The following is a 25336-nucleotide window of genomic DNA, read 5'->3' as shown; positions in this document are numbered from 1 at the left end:
GTTCTGGATTATTTGACAGTATTTAATCAACTTGTTTATAGTGTTTATAGTGTGTCTTGCAGCGAAGCATGGTGTTCCATGCAATATCATGTCATACACCAAGATATAAACAAGTTGGCAATGGTTTGGCGAAAAGCCGAATGTATACATGCTTCCAGCTACCTTTCAGCCCATTCCCATGAAAAGAAGAAAGACACAGAGAGCTTTTAGCAATTTTTTAGTCCCGCCACACCAAATGAGTTTGCACGTGACAATGGCCAAAAATAAATACTTGTATGTTAACTTGTTTGAAGATTTGGGAATGTGTTTATGAAAAACTGTTTTTTGTGGAAGATTGAGTTTACACAGAACCATTCCTTCAGGATAGTTTTTGTTTGTTTCCACATTCCATATGGCGTTTAGCACAAGAGGCTCGGTCCACCAGAAAAAAAAAAATCCATCACCTTAAAAATGATCATATATCAAATATATCATATATATTGTATCAAAATATGGTCCAGTTATTAAATTAATAATATAATAGCTAAGTAAAGGCACTCTACACTGGAAAGTGAGGATTTCTATAATTTTTGGGTTAATTTCTTTAAGGGTTTGCAAATAGCTGTGTGGATCAGACTTTTGTTAAGTCTTTGTGCAGGCATAGTGGCTCTTGCCTAGTTAGAAACATCACATTCACAGGCATCTCCTCTGTGAATGTCCCTTCGTGCTTTGCTGGAGTGCTGGGGCATGTTAGAGGGGTGTGTGTGTGTGTGGGGGGGGGGGGGGGGGGGGGGGGGGGTGTAAGAATGTGTGACTTCATGGAGCACATAGACAGTCAGTCTGAATGTGTTTGATATTGTAGCTGCTCCTCTCCTGCGTTTCGCTATAACGGAATTATCGTGTTGCTGTCTTGCGGATGCTATCTACTGGACTGGCACAAGTAAGCACAGAAGCTCCTTCTGTTTGACTTAGCATGCTCTTTCATGAGGAGTGTAACAGCAGGTGTATGGTTACATGTTATTCTTCTAATGTCAGCAAAGCATATCAGAATGGGGTTATCATATTCTCTGACTTCAGGTACAACAGACCTTTTAAAGCATTTCTCAGTGCAGGCTTAGGAAGTTACTTTTAAAATGTAACATGTATTTAACCTTTTCTTAAATGTACGTTACCATAATACTTTTTGTGCCAAAGGATTTGTTACCTTTTGCATTACTTTTGCATCACTTTCACAAGACACCCTCAAGTGCAAAAGGACTAAACATAATATTAAATAGAAGAGGGTGCAGTAAATGGAAAAGCTACTGGCATTGAAATCAGCATATTATTTCAATGGCATGATCAAACAGATATTTCAGGAACTTTAAAGTGTGGTTTAAAATTGGGCAAAACAACAGTAGTGGTTCCTTCTTCCTGCTATAGCTGTGGGACGTACAGTTGCTGGGGTACCACAGCGCCTCCTACTGGTACAGGGTGTTAATTTGGATCTTTTTCTTAGAATTTTTATTTATTTTTTTAAGTTTAACTGCCAAATGTTAGATAAACTGTATTGTCATTAGTGCACTTTATTATTTATAAAACATAAACTTTGTAAACAACTTTATAAACTACAAATAACGTATTTTTAAATCACAATGTAGAGCTCCTAAAATTAACATTACTTGACATATTAACTTTACCAGTGAATATTTCAATTTAGTTTTGACCTTAGTGACTCCTGGTAGTGATCACTACTACTGTCTTTACTGAACATGGTTTACCCAAGGTCAGCTTTTAGGTGCTCTTCATTCCTTAAGAAATCTCGGTAATAGTAAATACTGCAATATGGTCAGAAGTCTATACTTTGTTGTCGTCATATTAAAGGATGAACCTGAGTTCACCTGAATCTTTTCACATCTGAAGTTTAAGATGTACTCTCTACCTGACTACCAGGTAAAATAGCTCACCCCTGCAGTTAATCAGCTTGCAGCATCAAATGCTAGGGTTTTGATGAGAAGAAAGCATAGCATGTACATAATATTTTTAGCAAATACTAATAATGAAAAATAAATTATATCTTATTTATTGATTGCTGCAAATGAAAACCAGGTGCAGAGTTCCACTTCTGGAAAATTATGTTTTTAATGGCTGAAAATATGAACCAAGTATAAGCATTGCAATTGCATAATTGCATTTTCTCCTAAATGTACCCTCACATGTACTTTCAGATTCCTACTTATTGATGTTCCAGCATAGCCTCTTTAGACTGGCCAGGTAAGGCTGTTCACAGAAATATTTTTGGTGGAGAAACCATATTTCATGTCAGCAGATCCAATTGTGGTTATTTCTAGTGAATTTAGCAGCAGTGCTACCTTGCATAAGTCCTGGCTTGAACCTTTCCAAGGTTCGTATGCTTGTCCCGTGCAGGGGGGAGCCGTTATGTCGCTAAGTAAAACCTGCTGAAAGAGGGCTGAAATAGTTCTGCCTGACCTTTCATGCCCCTTTTCGCAAATTGGCTGCATATTGAAATATGCAATGGCAAATTTGAGCAGATATTAACACCTGCAGGCCTCTGACATTTTATCATGTCTTGAGTGAAGCGTAAAGAAATTTGAAACTGTAACCTGGCCTGGCCATGGCTTCTGGTCGCAAAAGCCCCATTCGGAACCCTGCGTTCGGCCATTTCTTCTCCTTTATAGATAAAAGTTTGCATCCAGACCCTCAGACCACCAACAGCACTTAGAAATCGGCCTGTTTTCCTGTTTTTCTTATTTTGTTTATTTAAGAGTGTATTTTTTCATGCCTCGTGGATAGTGTGCTTCCCCTCGAGCCCGAGCAGTGATCAGGAGGTTTACTGACTCACCACATCAACTGAACATTTAGGAATGTAATGCCGAGAGGAGGACCTGTCAGGACCATAAGCCACTACCCTGGGCTATTGCTTGGGTAGACGTTCAGCAGCAGTTAGTCCTCGTTCATTCGCGGTGGTATGTAGGCGAGGCATTTTCTTCCTAGCTTTGAACTTGCTTGACTCATGAGTGGCTAAGTGCAGTGAGCCTTTGACACATGTAATTAGCTTTTAGCATGCACCTCGTGGCTAAATTTTCATTCAGCAGAAACCATGGAAATTTCAGCAGGTCTTCCCTTATTATTGTAAACAGGTAAGAAGGAAACAAGAATGTGACGATGTTCAGTATAACTTGTCAGTCAACTGACATAAAACCTGTTCTCATTTTCTTTGAGGGTGTGTTGGCAGAACACTGTTGATCCAGTGTTTTTAACTCAATTTATAGGAATCAGAAGAAAATGCCAGAAAAAAAAGTTTTTTATGGACATATTCTTTGATTATGCCCATTTGTAATAGAAATACTACTCTAATGTTGTAGTGCTAGCACTGAAGAATCTGTGTTGATATGTTTTTTCTATAACCCGAGGTGAAAAGGGATCAGAATAGTTATACCAGCCTAGTTATCCAGCCTACCCTACGTCCATATGTCAAAAAGTATATAAGACTGTAATGAAGGCAGATCATGCTTGAATGTCTGGAGCTTCATGGGAGCTTTCTGCTCTGCTCTGGTCTGCTCTCATATTTCTCCTGTTGAATCTCTTTTTTCCTCTAAGAGTCAGTAGCTGAGAGCTAAGTGGCTAAGTGCATTAGCTGAGAAGTTGGTGGGAGTAAGGGGGTTTCATCAGGCTGTTGAGATGAGGTGTCTCGGGGGAGTTGGTGTCAAGCTCCTCTTGGCTGCCTTATCTGTCGGCTGTGGCCTGCATATTCCTCCTCAGGGTAAGTAATCTCACAATTATAATCACAGGAAGCTACTGTTCTCTGCCATACAACTCCCTGCCATGTTTCTGTTGCAACATCGTCTGCCACAGCTCTTGTTACCCTTTTAACATTTTTTAACCTTTTGTTAACGGTTTACATAAGCTTTGTCATTATGCGCAGAGATGGTAAACTTGAAAACACTCCTATGAAATGCGTCATTGGAGTTTGTACATATAAGGTGCCTCATTTGAACTGTATTTTTCCCTCCAGTGGAACAGCTGCCAACAATAATAGCCCAGCCTCCGCGTTCTCTCGTTGCCTTGCCATTTGAAGATAGTTTCACTTTGATGTGTGAAGCCAAAGGCAACCCAATACCAGTGTAAGACCATCATTACGCTGACTCATGTTATGGTTGTAACACCCAGTTAAAGCGGTCTAAAACCCCTTTTGTGCTTTTCATAAATCATCTGGATTTTTAACATAACATTAATTTATGCTCCTCCCAGCTAAAAATTCAGCAGACCTTATCTTTAAGAATACAGTACATTTAAAGAATGTATACTGCATACACATGAGCATAGCGGAAAGAAGTCTAGTATGTATTCTGGATAATGTTGAATGCTGTTCATTGAACAGGTTCTGGTGGACTAAAGATGGACAAGACTTTAATCCATATAGGGAGTCCAGTCTCATAAAATACAACAACAGTGGGAGTTTTGTGATACCAAACACCAAAGACCTGGCAAAATATCAGGGCAGATACAGATGTTATGCCTCCAACAAACTGGGAACTGCCATATCAGAGGAAGCCGATTTCACTGTGCCTTGTAAGCTGTTCCCCACGAAGGTCCTTTCTCCAACTTCGATGTTGAGTTAGTAGGTGTCGATAGAATGATGTAATCACCATTGCTTTTTGGGTTATTTGTACTTCTTTCAAAGCTGCACCAAAGTTCCCAAAGGAAAAGATCGAGCCAATAGTGGTTAATGAGGGAGATTCAGTGGTTCTGGAGTGTAACCCGCCCAAAGGCATCCCACCGTTTCAACTCTACTGGATGACTATTGGTAAGTTCCAGGATGCTGCGCGCCAGACCTGGGCACTCACACATTATTTTTTCTCTGTTCATGACATAATTAAGTTAAATAGGATATATTTTGGATTAAGTAATCTGATCCAGTCTGGGTATCTCTAGGAACTGGAGCTTTGTACTTGAGATCCATATTCTCCACAACAGGAGAAACTGAAGTATTTTTACGTAGCAGTTTTCAGAAATAAGCATAATCATCAGGTTTATCAGATGATGTTAGTTTATTAGTTGAAAATAAATTGTACCATAACATTGTATTTCCCAGAGATACAAAACATTTAAGGAGTAAGAGGTTTAATTGATCTTAGAGAACATATTACACTTCTTGCATGTTTTTTCAAAGAAAATATGTCTTTTCATCATTATGTAAAGGTTAAAAAATTGCACCAGGACCTCTGTAGGGGATTTTAAGACTTTGCTCTGATTACACGCTGCTGCCCTTCATGAACGACAATCCATTTAAGGCTCTGGTTCCTCATGTGAAGATAAGTGTCCTCTTCACTGTTCCCAGGTCTTCAGCACATTGAGCAGAATGAGAGGGTGTCCATGGGCCTGAACGGAAACCTCTACTTCTCAAACACTGTTCAGAAAGACAGTCGCAGAGACTACTGCTGCTTTGCTTCCTTCCCCAGAATTCGTACCATTGTGCAGAAAAATGCCGTTCCCGTTGTGGTCATACCCTGTATGTGTTCATGTCTACTGCTCACCCTCATATAAATACTGCTGCATTTATGGTGTGTGGTTTTGTAAGAAAAAAACAACAACTTTCCTTCTGTGATGCCTTCTGTACTTTCAGTGAACTCTAGCAGTCACGCAAATGACAGAGGTGAGACAGATATAGTTCAATGGCTTTGTTTTTTTTGTTTTTTTGCTTATTATACAGTTTATATAGTTTATTTAGTTGTTCCAAAAGAATCAGATTACCATGCTTGAATACGAATGAATACGCATCAGAATGATCTTTGACCGCTTGTGTTTGTACACTCAGGTCTGGGTAGGAAGCCCAACTTTTTGGTGCCCTCTGGTGATCATTCCCAAACATACCTGGTGAAAGACGAGGAGCTTGAACTGGAGTGTATCTCAGAGGGGCTGTAAGTGTGCACTGTTTAACCTGAAAGTAAGATACTGAAGTAGAGTTCATCATTCAGCATCATTCTCTTAAACATCTTAAACCTTTAGATTTCTGTGAGAAGATCATTTATCTGGGTATCATTCAGGCAACTGTCAAATGAGAAAATCATTTATGTGATGCAAATCTGTTTTTGCATTCTAATTTTTGTTTTAGCCCTACACCAACAATAGAGTGGACCAAGGTGGGAGAGAAGTTGCCGAAACGCACCAACATTAAGAATTATGGAAAACTGTTGACTATATCGAAGGTCAAAGAGGAAGACAGTGGAAAATACGCATGCAAGGCTAAGAACTCTTTTGGGGAAGCTGTCCACCACTTCCACGTGGCAGTCGAAGGTTTACAGTCATTCCTTCTTTTGAAGGACAGAACTTAGGTTTTAAATTGCACACTTAGGTGCCATCTTTTGTCAGCATTACAAGGCCGTCTCTCACCTTAAAATGGAGCAGTTTGGCTCAGACATTCTTCTTAAATACAGGCACACATTCCTTCGACACACACAGGATGGCAGTGTTGCGCTAGTCTGGGTAGTAAAATCCTTCCCGTGTCACAGAGCCACCACACTGGGTGAAGGAGCCCACGCGGAGTCAGGTAGTCACGATTGGATCAGACGTGCGCATCGAGTGCCGTGCTGGAGGGAGACCACAGCCCGTACTCACCTGGAGGAAGAACGGCCAACCCTTCCATAGTGAGTTAAAGTCAACAGAAGCCCCTGACTATGCCCATATTAGAGCAGAATAGCCTTCCACCCAAATCTTGAAGGGTACAGTCCCTGATACAATATTGTGTGTTTGTCATGCAATGTTGTACATGTACCTCAATGTAATGCCATTGAGTAACGAGGGACGTCCCGCCTTCTTTGGCAAACAGGAATGTTATGGGAATTTGATTCCTCTGCTTTCAGAGAGCACAATATAAACAAACCTTCAGTCATTTTAAAATAAGGTTTTCATCTCATTGATCTGTGGTTGGTTTAGTCTAGAGCTTGGCTTCTGAACCTGAGGCAAACAGCATGAACCAAACTTTTTTTTTTCTTTCAAGATGATGTGTGGGGCCACTATTTCTTTGTTCTTGTGCATTGTTGTGATTACTGGTGTGAGATGATGCAATCAAACACAGTAGAAAAAATGACTGCAAAATCCTTTTGCAATAATTATTTTTGCATTCTTTACAGAGGATTGTTATAATGTATCATTAATGTATCAGTGGTCATATTGATCAACAGCAAATATGTCTGGGACTATTACATCAAGTACTTAACAATAATAAAGCAAAACCTTTTATATATGAGATTACAATTACTTTGCAAAGAACTTCTAAAATGCTAGTCTTTTAGTAAACCACAGCATAATTTATCCAAACCTGACCAGAATCACCCTTTTTCCCCCTCAAGATTTACCCTCAACCCAAGGAAGTGGTAACACCATTAGCCTTCACAGAGCCCAACCGAACGACACTGCAGTATACCAGTGTGAGGCCTCCAACAGACATGGGTCCCTCTTGGCTACTGCTAACATCATGGTCATGAGTGAGTAGCTCTACACAGCCATAGTTGAAGCATGTCATTAGCCCCTAAAATAGTCCACTTAATCAGTTTCACATTATTATTAACCACCCCTAAGACACTGAAAAAGATGTAATGGTACTGAAGGAAAGCTGTGGACAATACAATAGGGGCTAAACTGCATGGTGAATTAAATATATATGCAATGTGTATATAAGGTACATATCAGCTAATATGAATGCAAGTGAGTATAATTTTCGCTCTTGTTGTCCCTGGGATTATAAGGGGAGTTTGGAGAGCTTTGGAAGTGTTATAGCAGACATTTTCATCAAGTCTCTGCTTTGATTATGATATGATATTTATGCTGATATGGTTGCCTTAGGGTCTGAGCAGCTGTTCATTTGCAACTGACATAGAAGTACAGTAACTTCCTTTGGGGGGTGAGGGGTAGTGGGGTAGCGAGAGAGCGTGTGTGTGTGTGTGTGTGTGTGTGTGTGTGTGTGTGTGTGTGTGTGTGTGTGTGTGTGTGAGAGAGAGACAATTAGTGCCCTTGCTCAAGCCTGTTTTGTTGCTTCTTTTTCATTGCTGGCAGCATATTGATGCTTTTTTATGTTAATGGAATTTTTAGCCTTTAATTGTGGAACTGACTGCATCTTCAATCACCTGCTTTGAAAACCCTTCACTGAAACTAGCCCATTCACTGCTTCTGCTGTTTGATGTTCAGACACTTGCGTAAATTACTAATGACCTGGTTTCATCCCAGATTACCCTCCTTTGATTCTGACACAAGATTATCTGGAGTATGCCACCGTCCGTGGGAAGAGTGTCACCATGGACTGCCAAGTCTTTAGCTCTCCACCTGCAAATATTAACTGGTTAGTTTCATGCTATTTTGGAATGCTGTTTTCTTCTCATGCCTATTGTTAGTTCTAGTTGTTCATTTTTACTGGACTGATGGGCTATTTCATTTGAAGTGACTAATCAGATGCAAAATATATTTAGTTTAGGTTTTCAACTCCTAATTCTAATTGCAACTGGAATGTTGAAAAGACTAATCATAACTGAAATGATACACTGTGATGAATTTGTAATTTTCTGAACTTCATATTGAAATCCTGTTCTTTCAGATCATTATTTACATTTGAAGCAATGATATCCTCTATATCTCTCTATATTTCATCTTTATAAACCTCCCCATGCCGTGGAATACAGCACCTGAAACCTCCAAAATGTGCTTACTGTCTCTAAGGATTCCTTTACTTTACGTTCATGAGCTTCTCTATTTACCTTAAGTAATTTTCTCACCTGAATGTTAACTCAGGTCTACAGACTATTTTTAAACTGATACTGATGTGAAGCAGAAAACATCATTGTAAAAAAATAGCTATAGTAAACTAAAGACTGAAGGGACTTAAATGTAGCCTATAAATACTTGAACATACATGGGGAAAAATAAGGTTTTTACTTTGATTTGATTTGAAATGAAGCTTTTACTTTGGTTCACTTAGTTTTGAGATGTCACTGAAAAATGTAATAAACAAAAATTTCACTGAATATTGATAACATTATGCTGCCCCCTCATAGAATATATTTCAGTCTGAATTTTCCACATTAAAGAAGCTAATTAGATACTCATTATATTTTTATATTTATCCATTCCCCATAGTCATTTTTTAAAAAGCAAAACTATAGTAAATTATTTTTGATATTCTGCCGTCAAAACCTTGTTTGGCACTGTATTGACCTTCAGCCGTGTAAATATGAAATGATAAAACCCATTATTAAAACACTTAACTTCAAGGTAGATTTCCCACACATTATCCCCATCTGGCCTTCTGTTAATCAAATGAAGTGATGACTCTCCTTATGCTGTGTAGCGTCTGCATGCTCCTCACTGCTGGCGAGATTCTTTTCACTAAATGTTTCTACAAGTGCAGCGCTCATGGAATTGTTCACCTGTCTGGCAGCAATTGTGGGGAGTTTTCGTAGTAATCCTCAGGATTTAAAAGAAAGCGGCCAAGGGGTAGATTTGTTCCTTAGGGCAAATTGCTGTGGCATTTTTCAAATCGGCTTGACCAATACACACCTCAAACTCAAGTAACCTCAAACTTGGAAACTAGGCTGTTCCCTGGGGCTGCAGTTTTAGGAAAACAGTGAACAGCTCACTGTTTGTCATGTAGGAAAAAGGAAGACCCAGAGGGCCTTTTGGAAGGAGAGAGGTTCTCTTTCTCTCAGAACGGCTCCCTACAGATTCACACATCTGCGATGGAAGACATTGGGAAATACGTGTGTTTTGTTACAAACTCGGAGGGTACTTCCACCATCAGTGCGGAACTTTATATAAAAGGTTAGAGATTTTCTTTAAACATTGAAGTTGTTTACTCCTTTTCTGAAACACCTAAATTCACTCAGACGTGCATTATGGTCATTACGGCAGATCCGACAAGAATTACGACCCCTCCTCAGGACCTAAAGATCAAAAGAGGCTCCACAGCGGAGCTTGTTTGCCAGGCAGAGTATGACCAGTCGCTCAGCAGAGAGCTGGAAATTCTCTGGCAGAAGGATGGCAGAGAGATTTACTTCAACTACACTGATGACTCAGGGTAGGTAGCACAGCTGTAGACTACAATAGAACTATATTATCCATAGTTATTTTAAATCAGGTGAAGTTATTTGGGACTTTTAAGGCTGGGGTAATGCTGCCTCGTCCTGAAGTGGTAATAATGGATGTTCTTAAACTACAGTTACAATGTGATGTCATCATGGGTTCAACCAGAACTTACACACACAGTTGGTGTCTTTAGTTTTGTCATGTAATATTTTGGCTTTTTTTATTGGCAGCTACTACAATGATGAGGGAATACTGCAGATCATCAATGTAAGCCACAGTGATAAAGGGCTGTACACATGTATCGCTAAAACACCTCTGGACCAAGATTCAGCATCTGCACGTTTAACTGTTCTTGGTGGGAATATGCTCTAATTATTTTCTAAAATGATTCATTTTTGCACTGTACACATAGTAAGGTTAGTCAGCATCAACTAGACTGCAGGCCAGAGTTAGAAATCCCAGTACTGTTATTAGCAAATAGTAATATCTCAACTTAAAATGGGCAGTCCTTTTAACATTGATGGAACTGATATCAAATTTACAGTGAAGTACACCAGGCAGAGGTCCTTCATCAGCTGTGAATGTAAAGGGTGTGTATAATATACTGTATACATTGGAAACATATGATGTCTCTGATCTGCTGTAGATGTCCCTGATTCTTCAGTACAGTTGACATTATCAGATCAGAGAGATCGGAGTGTGAGGCTACAGTGGGTGTCCCCCAGAGACCATAACAGTCCCATAACAGGTAATGCACAGGTTCACATCTCACACAGAGCACGACTCTATCAAAATATTCTTCCTCCTGGCTCTTAGTAATGATGGTTCTTCCTCTATGTCACACTGCTTTAGTTCCCCCCTGGATCTGCCTTATATGTGACTATAGCTAACTGTCTTCTAATAGGAGTGCCCATACAGTGTGTCTGCCACATACTGAATAACTACAGCATTTACTATTCATATGCAGAGTACATCATTGAGTATGAGGAGAGCCATTGGGAGCCAGGTACGTGGAGGGTGTTACTGCGTGTATCTGGCAACCAGAACTCAGCTCCTCTGTCACTATATGGACACATTGACTACCAATTCAGAATCACTGCTGTCAACTCTATTGGCACAGGCCCTCCCAGCAAACCCTCCGAGCGATATAAAACGCCCCCTGCTGGTAGGAAGACTACTTTCATTTCTCCTTCTTGGTATGGTTTTGTGTGTGTGTGTGTGTGTGTGTGTGTGTGTGTGTGTGTGTGTGTGTGTGTATGTATATATGTATGCATGCATAATAGAGGTAGTCAAAATTGCAGTGAAGTACATAAGGCTTCTGGGGAACCAGGATATTTCTGATAGAGGCCCTTCAACTGTGCAAGCAAAGTATATATATTGCTATAGTGCTGAACGTTTAAGCATTTTCAGTATATTTAACAAAACAGCAATAATACTGAAAACGCTATTAGATTTGGTCAAAATGTCACCACACCTCATGCCTAGCTGTCTGGCTGTGCTCACCCATAGCTCAGCAGCATGCCAGCAGCCTCCCAAGAGGACTGCCCTACAGTGTACGGCCTGTACCTGGTGCAAACAGTATTCTAGCACCATTCTGTATTCATGAGTGTGCATCACTAAGTAGGAGGAAAAAACCACTGGGAGCAAGCAAAGTGCAGGCAACTCTGTATATATGCATCACCAGAGTCCCTGTTGAATCATTGACTCCAGACAGACTGGACACTGGAGATACACTGGACAATTGTTAATAATTCATACTTCCTCTTTATACAGCACCTGATAGAAATCCTGAGAATGTAGAGATCAAGGGTCATTTGCCTCATCAGATGGACATCACTTGGGAGGTAACAAGTTTTTACCGTTTTGAAGTGGGTAGTTAGTACTTGTATAGATCTATACTTTCAGCCTATATTATTAAAATTTTGAGTTTCCTGTTTTTGAAAAAGGAGATTGTGAACATATATACAAAAATCTTTGAATTGGACAGTCTGTAAGCCAGGTTAGAAACTGCAGAGAGGTGGCAATTTTCTCAGTACTAAATATATCCGCCAGATTATCACTCTTGGGGTAAATAATTTTGTAAATTTATGGGTTGAAAAATAGCAAACCTATTCATTAATATATGAAAGACAGACTTACCAAACATTTCATGATCTAAGCAGCTAACACACAGACTAAATGCACAAGTGAAGAGCACGAGGGGAACTCAAGTTTCTGGGTTCATGATATTTTCTGACTTCTCAATCAGCTCCAGTTCCAGATGGTATCAGGTCGGTGACAACATCTTTTAAAAACGAATCCTGAACACCATCAGTTATGTTGTCGCAACCTGATCTCAGAACACAGCAGTACTGTTTAAGAATGAAAATAAATGAATCTGCTGATAAGTTATGGCCACCAACTCTGTCCTACCTTAAAAAGGTTGTAACTTCCCTGCAAAATGTATCCCAATTTGCGTCTATGACATGTGGGTGCACCTAAAATCCACCCTTTTCACTTTGTCTGTGCCTTAGCCTTTGATGCCCATAGAACACAACGGGCCTGGCCTAGAATACCAGCTGAGCTACAGACAGCTGGGCGTTGAGCAAAGCTGGAGCGAGCAGATAATGAAGAGACACTCCTTTGTTGTGAAGGACACCCCGACGTTCGTTCCTTATGAAGTCAAAATCCAGGCCCGCAACCAACATGGCTGGGCACCTGAACCCAGAGTGTTGATTGGATATTCTGGAGAAGACTGTGAGTAGAACACGTCACGCCCAACACTGACCCTAGTTGTAACTTTTTCACCTGCCGTAATTGTTCTGTGGAGGACGGAGCCTCAAGCCGTTTCTCCTCTTTTTCTTTCTGTGCCTCTCTTTGTTCTGTAGGGGAGAACAATTCAAACTGTTCATTCAGACTGTAGTAGGAGCTATGGCAGCGGGTACAGACCTTTTGGCAAAAATGTATGAACAGTTGTAAGAAGAGCCACTGTTGTGTTAATCCATAAAGGAATACCACTTATGGTTTAAAGTTGCCTTCATCTAAAATGATACATTACCTCATGATTGGTGATGTTTTTTAGAGGTAATTTTCCACTATGGTCTGTCTGTTGTCTTAAAGATAATGCAACTGGTTGGGATATATTTATTCCTCTAGTAGGTTTTGTGGTGATGAAAAACCAACAGCGATTCTAGAATGTTCACCACCTCTGCCCGGCAGGCTATATGTAGATTAGTTTTTTGACATATGGTCATTACTGCTGAATAAATACACTTTTTTTATTACCAACCTTCCTCTTCCCTTTGACTGTTTACATGCTCCTATAAATGCTTGTGTCTCATAAATAGCTCAAGCGTGTTCAACTCTGACCCATGTCTTCCACGGTAGTTCCTTCAGTGGATGCACATGTGTGTGTTCCTGTAGTGTATGCTGGTGTGAGTGTCTGGATGTTCTCCACCCAGCATTTGTTCCGAATGTTTAGGCCAGCCTCTCATGTGCTGTCCTCTGCAGTGCCTTTGTTGGCTCCCGAGCATGTGTCCGCGGATATACTGAACTCCACGGCGGTCAGGGTCAGCTGGTCCCCTGTCCCTCCATCCCGGCTGAGGGGCCGTCTTGGCGGCTACAGTGTGAGTGTCTGACCCATGGGTCTCCTGCCTCTTTCCTACCACTTGGTGCTGTCTGGGTCATAGCCCTGCAGTCTTTTAGCTGGGTCAGGAGGGGAGAGTCATTTAGCTTTGACCAAGCAGTTTACTGCTATTAATGGCCTGTCTCCCCTTCTACTGTCTCTTTCCACTTCTCTCTCCCTTTCTTTGTCTACTTCTCTCTCCCTTCTCTCCTTATTGGGCTTTTCATGCTCCCATCTTCCCTTTCGCCTTCTTTCCTCTTCCCTTTATGTGTTGCTCTGTCTCTCACTTCCAGGTGCACTGGTGGAGAACACTGAGCCTGTTAACCTCTAAGGAAGTCCCCGCTGAGAAGAAGCTTCTCACTCTGTCAGGGAACCGGAGTCTCGCCGTGGTGCCTGAACTGAAGCCCTTCACCGAATATCGCCTCACCGTCAGCGTCTTCAATGGGAGAGGCAGTGGCCCCAGTAGCAGACCTCTGACCTTCAGAACGCCCCAGGGAGGCAAGCGATTCCGTTCCATGCAAAACGACGTGCTAGGTTTTATTGAAATGTTGTGTTCTCTTTTGAGTGCTCTGATACTGGCAGCAAAAGGAGAGTGCAATGAGTTGTAGGCTGGGTTGTAATCATGAATTTGTCATGGTAGTCAGAAGATTACTGAGCTTGTGACTGGGATCAATTGTGAGTTAATTACCTGCAGTCCCCGGGAAACCTCCTATACTGAGAGCCACAAACCCTCAGGGTGACTCTATCACCCTGGTGTGGGCTCCACCGCTGGAGGCTAACGGCATCCTCACAGGCTACAGGCTGCACTACCAGATAAGTACGTGAACGCGGTAGCTCATTTCCGTCACATCAAGCACTTTGGCTTTTGCTACATGTCAGTTCATTGTGCAGGCGGGGGATAATAGATAGTGCTAATGCCTGGCTGTCAAGCCTTGCCGTTCTTGGCTACTGCTGCTAAAAAGCCCATGCAGAACAAATAACCTCTGATTTCACAAAGATAGTCCTATTTAAATATTAAACTGTCAAAAATCACTTGGTCACCTCTCACGGTAACAGAAGCCTATAAATCACTGGAACCCAGCCTGGATGTAAACAGGCCCCGTTTGAATTATGAACTGCATTTTGTTTAAATAAAAATGGTAGCATATACCTAATGCAAAACAAAAACTGCCGTCCTGTGTCTCAACCGCAGTCAACAATACAATGAACGTGGATGGACTATACACGGTAAACATCGATGGCCCAGACACGACGCAGTGGGTTCTGCATGACCTGACCAAAGACAGCCAATACAAGTTCTCCCTGAGTGCATGCACTCTGGCTGGGTGTGGACCAGCAGTCAGCGAAGATGGAGGCACAGCACTTGTATCACGTGAGTTGTCCCCCACATTGTGACGGTCCCGATATAGGATCAGAATCGCCTGACTTAGCACTGCAACATATCGCACACACCCACAAAGGTGTCACTTCCCAGCTCATTGCTGTGTGATACTGGTATTGTTTTAATACCTACAGAACTTTACTTTTCTGTCATGTGTGTACTCATACGTCCAGCGAACTCTGATCTGTAGGTCAGCCTGCTGACACAGTATCACGCTGTTGTTTTTGTGTTTTTTTTCTTGAAGCGTTGTTTCTTGAAGAAACAACATCGTCAGCGATCACATGGACACAGACCAGTATGTGTCGCTTGGAGTAGGACGTAGCTATTTTTAGTTTTGTAGTGCGTAGAAGTTGATCAGCAAATGGCCTTTAGATTAACCTATTAGAGTATGTTTTGGAGTTTCATGAAGAGTCATTTGTCATATTGAGAGAAATCATTATGTATCTTATGAGTCAATATTTATTATTCAATATTCTAGTTGAGTAGAAACTAGCCATTTCTTATAACAGAATCTTTCAAATATGCTCCTCAGTTATTTCTAATATTATAGTATTTCATTATCAATTTATATTATTTTAAACAATCCCTGTTATAGTATAATGAATTACAGCAAGTGAAATCTCTGCCATAAAGGGTTAGCAGTTTTTTTTAAATCATATTTTTTATGTAAAAAAGTGGATTTCTTCAGTAAGGTGTTAGAAGGACTATGTGATCTTCAGGACTATCAAGTCTTCCTTAATTTTCCGTATCCATGTAGTACTTTTTTCCAAGGGGCTATTTCTCCCATACTGCTCATATCCTCCCCTGGGATGAGTATTTATGAGCATCAGACTAGGGCTTATACCTTTTTCTTAAGCCTCAGTCAGGAATGTACACTGAGGGGATATATTATACCACAGAAAAAGAGGCTTTTAAACAATAGTGCTAAAAGGCTTTTAAAGCCACTGAATTGTACAATGAATACATACAATGGCAATGATTCAGCAATTCCTTATTGGGGCTTGAAACATGTGATAAAGTCAGAACCATATTTATATGTAGAAGAGGCCAACATTAATCATGACAACAGCAGTGGTATTGATAGTGCTTAACAGACAATCAGTACCACCAAAACCTGTTTACAGCAGTAGAGGTTGTCATAACAATGTAATAGGGGAGTGGTAATCATGTTAGCATTAGTAAGGTGTAGTAATGTAACGTAATGACAAAGGCAGTCACAAACACAGAAGGCTTGAACTAAGTTCATTGTTACGGATATTCTGTTTGCTAGCACCACTTTCAGAGCTTCCCTGACCTCCTTTGAGAAAGTTCTCAAAAATGTCAGTATGTCTAGAGCCACAATCAAGAACCAGCATGCCAGTTTTTGGCACTGCAACAGTTTTCTTGGTTAGTTTCCAGGTAACAAGAGCACACCCATTAAAACACCCACCAATACTGTCGACGGCTGGCAGTGACATAATTTATGATGTGCCCTTATTGAACAGCAGTGGGAGCAGAAGGTGATCAGTTGCAAAAAAAAAGCACCGCTGGTGATTTAGGATTGACGGCTCCTCTTTGCTTATGCGTACGACGCCCATGGATAGTGCGCCAGGATGCTCACAACAAGATGTCAGGATTGCAGGGCAGTGTTTTTAGGACTGACAGATCCTCTTCTGCTGTCAACTGTCCTGCTGCGATGGGCTTGTGTTGAAATCCTTCCTCTCAGACTTCACTTCATCCAATACTATAATTCCTAATGAATCTAACCATTTGCACCATAGGTATCCATCTCATGCAAACACCTAAAGGTGTGCAGCCATTTTCAGAGGGTTTGCTTGGAACGTTTTTGTGTTTTCCTCCTTCAGCTATCATGGCAGTCCTTGTGCAGAACAAAGCTTCGGACAAATATTTGCAGCTCTTTTATTTTCTTCTTTGGCTTTTGTTAAATGACTGTGATTCCAGTTTGGTCTTCTCTGCAGCCCTTCTCAGCCTAGCTCCGTCGGTTTCTGGCTATTTATCTTGCTCTCATTAATCTGTCGTGCTGCTTGCCAGTCTCGCTGTCTGTGTTCCGGTTGGTCTCTCTCACTCTCAGCTTTGTTCATCACAACCACCCCTGCTAGTGTCAGTCTTGCAGAAATCAGCTAGACAGCAAGAGGAAAACAATCTTTTTCAGAAATCCGTGTTGTAGTTATGGATCACTGTAAGGAACCCCTCCTCTGCTCAACTAATACCAGATCAGAATAGGAATAGTGGTAATAAACCAAATAGTAGGACCTTGGTTTGGACAGCACATATGTCTATATTTTTAATTCTACCTTATTTCTCCCCTAAATATTACCAGTTGCAATAATATTATAATATTGGGGTTTGTAAACTTTATAACACATCCCACTCCAATTTAGCAATAAGTGAAACCAATATGATAACGGACTCACTTTATATTCAAAGCACTGATGTACTAGAAATATAATGATGTAAACTGTATTTTAGAACCTGTGAGCATTATTTGATATGAACAGTGATGTGATTTTCACTATGACAGGACACTTGTCAACAACCTGACTTTTAACTTGCCATACTATCACAGTACACAGTCTGCTAAATGCCAGAAATGTAAAATGTAAATATACTTGTGACATTGTGGCAAATTCAGTATGTGTTTGATATTACTGAATATTATCCCAAACCTAGTAACAGCTGACAAATAAGATCATGTCTTTTGGCTCTTCATCAGTGTATGGTCACATGCTTTGTATGTCACGGTTCATCTGGGTTAAAGACACTTTTTTCTGTATGTGATGGTATCAGGAAGATTTCCGAAGATATAAATACATCTAGAATTTTCCATATCATCGAAGGACTAAAGCCTGCGTATGCAGTTTGTGTATGCAGTTCGACTGCTGACAACCACCCAGGTTGATAACTCTAGTCTTTTTGAGGAGGTTTTCCAGACAAAGGGGGAAGATGAGAGGGCAGAGAATCTGCCTGACGGAGTGACAAGAAAGGTAGAGCTAGACACTTTAGCCAAAACTGCTAATTAGCTTCCATTGTTAAGTTTGTCTGCATGAACGTTAAACACAAGGGAAAATACCCATTAGCCTGACAGAGCATCCCAACGGTTTGAAGAACACACTCAAAGAGTATCGTACGTCCAGAGATGAGTGATGACTGCTTTGTGTTCTTGCAGACATGAAAGCTGTGTATGGGAGCATGTCATCCAGAAGCTGGATTGTGGGAATAATGTGTGCCTTGGCCCTGCTCACTCTGGCGGTTCTGATTGCCTGCTTTGTGACTAGGAACCATGCTGGAAAGTATGCAGGTACAGTACAGCTGATTGTGGAGGTTATTCTGGGCGCACAGGGGGTCCAAATCACAGTGCCCTTCATAGGTGAGGTAAGTGACTGGCGGCCGACTCTCGGTGCCGAGGTGTCGAGCGCACAGTGCCAGTTTTGTTCAGCCGAAGCTCCACCTGCCGCGCTCGCTTTCAAGAGTTGTCAAACAGTCACAACGAGATCAGTCCTCTTTGTTCTCTGCTGCACAGGCTGCACATACTTAAGGCTCTTTAGGTTCTTCCGTGTTCTGTGTCTGATGTGCAGATGTAACTACACACTGCACTACATGCACGCACACGCGTATGCACACGCGTGCATGCACCCACACACACACACACGCACGCACGCACGCACACACACACACACACACACACACGCTCACACACACACACACACACACACACACACACACACGCTCACACACACACACACACACACACACACACGCTCACACACGCACACACACACACACACACACACACACACACACATACAAACAAACACATGCTCACACAACATGCACACAGCCCAGTCGCCTGACCGCCGGCAGGAGCTGTTGATACAAAATGCTGAATATTTCATCACCTCTGGATCTCTCTCTCTCTCCTACCCATCTGTGAGTTTTATTGAAACTTCTTAATGTAACAGTCTCATTTGGACTGCTTTACTTTAGTCTTTTATCATATTTGAGTTATTAAAATAGCAACTATGGACAGGGATATAATTCAAATGTTTGAAGTATGGTGTATTTGTATTTTGTCATAATAATATTATTTGTGATATTGTTTCCAAGTAAGGCAATAAGTATCTAAAATATTATTCTTGTTATAAAATAAAACTAAAGAAAATGTTTCTTGCTAAGTATTATTTAAACAATTTTTAAACATGTAAAAATGGATTTGTATGTAGAAGGTTTTGGTGTCACCTGTTTAAATCACTAGGCTCCTGCTAATCTTTTTTTTCCAGAAAGTTATTTCTGTAATATTTAAAAGGACATTCAAGCTCCCTTTTCAGTTTATCTTTAAAGTATATACATTATACATGTTAAATGGTCAAATATTATTTAAAAAATGTATTACAAAGAATCATACTTCAGTTTGTAAATATAATCAGTTACAAAAAAGACTTTAAAAAGTTTTATGCAGACTTGCACAGTGGTTCGTCATAGCATGCTACACAAAGGTCAAACACAAACTAAACTTTTGGGAATTTTTAAAAGTTTTAAAGTTTCTGTTATGCTGCTTAGCTGTCAGTAGTGCAGCCCTCAACACATACTGAGCTGAAAGAAGTACCCGTTTTCTTTCTTACCCCAAAATTTGGACACAAAACACAGCCAATCTTTAAGGCATTCTGTGTCCTTGAAAACACTCCCACAAAAGCCAGCAAGAAGGACCATTCCAGATTACCTCTGGGTCTTTTTAAACACACTTTTTGCTTATTTTCTCCATTTCCATCGCAACTACTTGCATACAGTTAAAAGAATAACACCACTATACTTTGTGAAATAAAGGCAGGCTTCATTGGTTCCTTTCATTTTTCTTTTTTTTTTTTTACCTGCCAGTGAAAGAAAAGGAGGAAGTTCGGATAGATCTGGAATCTCACAGCGTGAATGAAGAGAGTTCCTGTGAATATAGGTGAGTAATCCTCACTACTGCTAACAGATGCTGTCACGAGGTTTTCGTAATTCCCAACACACACGTTCCTTAAACTATGGCTGTATCCCCTGCACGTGAACCTTACATGCATGACACTTATTCGGATCAACACAGAAATTGCACATCAAATTGCCCTTTCTAGGTTGTCCAGCCTGGTGCTGTGTGTGATGAGAGACCGGGCCTAGTTCTGTACAACTAGTTAGAACAAAAAACAACACTTATAATTCATTATGACTTTTGGTATCTAAATAAGTATATACACAACCTGGATGATTACCCACCTGCCATGCTAATCCAATCATGGTGAGTTTACACCCAGTTAGAACAAGCTACAAAGCTATTATGACAACTTAATAGTAAACATCGCATTCATAGACTTGAACCAAAGTGTAGTGTCTTGAGACATGTCTAGATCATTTTGCATTATTTTCCTTTAAAAGTGGGTTAGAAGACAGCTGCCAAAGCCTTTGAGAACACGGGGCACACAAACACAGTTAGCTCCAATAATTGCCCACAGCACAGCTTAAATCAGTGTTTCCATCTCATTACATTTAGACACAAGAGTTCCCTGCATTGTTCTTCCCTTGGGAAAACACTGTGGCCCGAGTGCTCAGAGTCTGCTGAGCACACTCCTCCTACTTTAGGGACTACTATGCACTAGCTTGTTTGAACATCTGCTAGCAGGAGACACTTGATAGGGGCAAAATTGTCTTCAGCGACAGATGTGGTTTATAGCATTAGTCTCTGCAGCTTCCCACAGTGCATTGCTCCAGCTCACACAATGGTACTTCTTATTCAGCGCTTTTGAGAGAGGAGAAGAGATTTGAGAGTTTGTTTTCTCAATTGCCGTGCCGTTGAAGTGCAGAAGCATATCTAGGTAGCCCATTTGAGTTATTTAATACATGATATAAATCAATTTGGAATAATTATGAATACATATCAGCAGCAATTTGAATTCAGCAACAAATTGACTGGGGGTGTAGCGTCAGGTACTAGAGTAAAAACATGCAACATGCTCTGTTACCTACTGTTTCAGAGATGCAGCATTTCTCTAATTAAAAGAAGGCAGCCTTAGAGTTACCTTTTGAGTTGGATTCATTTGTGTCCAGCACTCAATGGTGTTTCATTGAAATCATGGGGTTTCAAGGTGACCCAGTGTCTTCCAAGAACCACCTGCTAGCTGTCAGTGTGCCTGTTCACAAATTGACATCTAATTTTGGTTTGTTCCTGTGCACTCCTCAGGGACTAAAGGCAGGTTGTTTGTCTACAGGCACACGGCGCAGTCTCCCATCAGCCTTTCAGCCTTCTCATTGGCTAGCATTACTGCAGCACTCTGCAATTTCCCCCACTCTGTCTCTGAGCGTGCTTTAAATTGCCATCACCTCTTGAAGCTTTTGCAATTCGCAATTAGCAGTTAGTGAAAAGCAGTGATTCCACCCAGTCCTTCCTCCTCCACTTCCTCCATACTGGCGTGGTATGGAGACCTCTGCTCGTCATAAGTCATCCCCCTAACTGTTTTAGGGAGAGATGAAGTCGTTTTGCTTTGTTTTCAACAGCGACAATGATGAGAAGCCCCTTCGGAGCAGCCTGTACTCATTAGAGAGATACGTCAAAGGAGACAGCAGCAGCCTGGACAGCTCAGTTGAGGAGGGCTGCAGATTCAACGAGGATGGGTCATTTATTGGTGAATACACCAGCCACAAGCAAAGGGCATCCATGTAGGTGAACACAACAACCTGAGATGCTCTTCCCTCTTTTGGACTTCTGGACTATTTCAAGTCAATGCGGCTCTGTATTAAGAGTTCTGTTTATATGTAAATGGGCACTTCTCATTTTTGACAAGGCACTAAATTCCCATGGTCTGACAAACTAGGGTGCACTATACAGATTCCTTAATTTAACCTTTGAAAAATGGTTCTAGTGTTTACCTACTTTCAGAAGTGAGTTTTGCTGTTGCCGTGGGTAGTCACAGAGTTGATGTCATGACAGAGCAGTTTTGAGTTACATGCTGGTTTGCGTGGGAAAGCACATGTCCCCTCTGTAAGTAATAATGAGGCGCGGCTCAGAGGAGCCAGTATGTTTCCTTTGATGTTGACACAATGGAACAAAACAGTTATTCCCCCGATTAAAGCTGGCCTTGACACAGCCAGTGAAAAAAGGGGAATCCAATTGAAAAGGTCAAAGTGGAACAGTAGCGCTTCATCCTTTCGTCCTTGAAAAAGGATTTTTGTACATTTTACTTACTAGTCTTCACTGTAGTCTAACCAGAGGAAAGAGTTTCTTCTTACACAGTCTACCCATTCAAAAACCTACACACACACACACACACACACACACACACACACACACACACACACACACACACACACACACACACACACGTACATATATTTCTTTTATCCTAGCGGACTAATTATGGTTTTGATGGGTTTTGACTAATTATTTGTGAGTGGTTTTGATTGCATTAAAGGTTCAGTCATGTCTCAGGTCAGGTCAGAGATGTACCTGTGGAGCAGGACACTGCAGGCTATGTCTGTGGCATTGGTTAAAGAAAGATTTTTGCTAAAAGACCCAGAAATCTGAAATTTACTTGCCACTTACCAATTGTTGCATTTTGTGCTTCACTTCAGTATCTTATTTTGAATATATTTCAAGATGACCTTTTTGATTGCACTGTAAATAGTCTATTTTGTGGACATCTGTGTTTTGTATATTCCTTTAAAATTGTAAATATTATTGTCCATAGGAAAGCCTCAGGTTTTTTTATTACAAGGATCGCTTGCAGGGTTTTATAAAGAATATTCAATAAGATGTATTGTATAATTTGTATGATTACAAGTACAATCGGCTATAAACTGACACGGGCCTTCATCACAAAATACTACAAAGGTGATTTTTTATATGATGATTCTTAATGTATTTTCCACTATTATGTAACTCGACTAAAATATTTCATACTTTACATAACTTTTCATTTACTTTAGAAAAGGAGTCAGATTACAAAAAGTAAACTAAACAATGGCAAGTGATTGTAGCTGCATACCTGGACGTAAACATTAAGAAAGTATACTAAGAATGTAAGAATTTCATTAACCTGTATTTGACTATGAGTTAAGACTAATAACTGCAAAATTTCAAATCATGTGCCATGTATGTCTCTTACCTCAAACCTGTAATTTTTGAAGATATCCCATTTTTAGTTTAGAGAGTTCTCTTGTGCATGAGGTACTGGGTCAACCGTCATGAATTTACATATTTTTTTGCTGAGTCATTACAGAATGATCATTTATCATCAGTTATCGTCATTTATCACCAGTTCAAACAGTCACAAGTCCCAAATTTCTAATAATAGGATTGTAGTAGTTCTCTCTCCATCATGCACAAAACTAATATTGCCTAGAACAAAAAGCAGACAGGTACACACAGCACCCACATAGTTTGAAACGTACACCACTTTAAGAGAAACACTTTGCAGATGCACCACATAGCCCATAAATTGCCATGCAGTTTGTGTGAGCCAGCTACTAACCCCTCAGCAGTGCTAAGCCATTCACTAACCCCGCATCAATGCTAAGCCATTCACTAACCCCTCATTGGTGTTCAGTGTTTAATCACAGGTCCACTATTGGCTGGATATTTTGGATGGCAGACCATTCTCGACTTAACAGTGGTAATCAGTTGTCAAACTCCCAGCAAAACCAGCTGTATTTGATACCAGTTTGTACCAGTTTAACACCTATAATCATGCCACTGCAATGTTATTGGTAACGCTGTGTTGAAAAGGGTCTGCCATAATAATATGCAGTGGGCAGCGGGCTGTGATGAATAGGGTCGAAGGTGGCCACCAGACGGTTTACAGTCTGTACTGGGACACATATGCACATTCAAGACACGTATGTAATAAAGTGACTAGTAATTGTTTCCACAAGGTAGGTGTTTCAAATAAAGTGACTGGCGAGTGTATGTTTCGAATGAACCCAAATCAGTGTTTTGTTATTGTGAATTACGGCAATGTTTAATTACACTATTTTGCATTATTTATTACTAAAATGTTTTGAAATGTTAAAAGTGATATTTGACAACACTTTTTTATCCAATTCCTTCTGATCAATTTGAGACAGGTAATTTTTCACTCAAGAAGTAACTGTAATCTCCAGGTGTTACGTGGTGTAAGTGACTCCAAAAATGAAGCAAGGTACCAATACCTGCCAGATATATATTGTATCACTGGACAGTGTAGCAATTAACAAAACTTATAATAACCGATATTACTGATTACATTTTAGATGTTGCTGCCAAACTGACAGGTGTAAGCCAACCACGGAGATCCCTTTTGTTCTGAATTTGACTGGAGTTCATGCATTTTTTTATCATAGTATTTTTGGGTATATTTTCATTATTTATCCAAAGCTCCTCAAGATTAAATAGGCATCCAGCTAAAAGCCGATGCTTCCGTGTGCAAAGCGCTTGAACCCACTCCATGTCTTCTTCTGAAATGAAGGTCATTCCTGCAATAATCCCTGAATTGGAGCAGATTATTCCTTTATCCATTCTAAAATTGCTTTCTCTGCGTAGCGGTAAAACCCCACTAAACAACAACAAACGATTACCCCTCTGCACTCACTCAACAGCAGGTCTTGGCCTTGCTAACTGCTCTGGATGTCATACAAGCCTCTGAGGCGCTCTAGCTCAGTCTGAAGCCGAGTAGTTGACTCCATCCTGTCAGTGCAGCACTCGACCTTATACAGAGAGTTATGAATATTCCCAACTTAATACTGCCTATCTAGTCTTTTGTGGATCCTTTCTAAGAAATTCATATTATCCTATAATTAAGCGACCCCAGTTATTTTCTTCTGGGCTCAGATTGTCGCAAGCGCTGAGGACATGTTTCTTTTTTCTTTTTAAACTTTTTTTTTTTTTTTCCCATGGGGACAGTGGTGTGATAAATCAACCAGCCCACATTATGCAGAGCCGTACACCCCATGGCTTCGTCTTCATCAGCGGTGACTGTCCGGCTTGCTCTTGAATACGCCAGGGGATAGCAAAAGCCCTGCCCAGCTGGAGGGATGTCAAAGACCGCAAGGATGACTTACTGATTAAGTAAGCTTAAGTGGGCCCTGCCTTACTTTTGCATCATATTTAGTCCATTGCAAAGGCTACTACAGTGCAAGTAAGACTTGCTGAAGACTTCCTGTCAGCCTTGTTATTGGGAAGCAGTGGGCTGACCTAGATAAAACTCTGGCATGTTAGAGACAAATAGCACGTTGAGTCAGTATGATAAGAAACATAGTCTATGTGAGACAATGTCATGGAAAATAGATTGTTTGGTAAA

General features: G+C 40.7%; 1 protein-coding gene across 1 annotated transcript; it reads left to right on the top strand.

Moving 5' to 3' along the window:
* The first annotated feature begins 831 nt into the window (after nt 1-831).
* On the top strand, nt 832-25080 carry chl1a (cell adhesion molecule L1-like a). The gene is made up of 28 exons (XM_027017901.2): nt 832-919; nt 2187-2232; nt 3580-3742; nt 3995-4103; nt 4361-4551; nt 4664-4786; nt 5321-5491; nt 5606-5635; nt 5798-5900; nt 6095-6276; nt 6492-6626; nt 7332-7466; nt 8206-8317; nt 9623-9789; nt 9880-10045; nt 10284-10408; nt 10700-10801; nt 11021-11218; nt 11827-11897; nt 12567-12789; nt 13543-13658; nt 13951-14155; nt 14352-14474; nt 14850-15029; nt 18205-18336; nt 19911-19983; nt 21561-21722; nt 24940-25080. The coding sequence occupies exons 3-28, from the start codon at nt 3661-3663 to the stop codon at nt 25028-25030; spliced, it is 3507 nt and encodes a 1168-aa protein (XP_026873702.2). The 5' UTR covers nt 832-919; nt 2187-2232; nt 3580-3660; the 3' UTR covers nt 25031-25080.
* Nucleotides 25081-25336: the final 256 nt, after the last annotated feature.

This window comes from Electrophorus electricus, chromosome 24, assembly GCF_013358815.1.
Source record: "Electrophorus electricus isolate fEleEle1 chromosome 24, fEleEle1.pri, whole genome shotgun sequence".
NCBI classification, from domain to species: domain Eukaryota; kingdom Metazoa; phylum Chordata; class Actinopteri; order Gymnotiformes; family Gymnotidae; genus Electrophorus; species Electrophorus electricus.
This window is presented reverse-complemented; position numbering and strand designations above follow the sequence as displayed.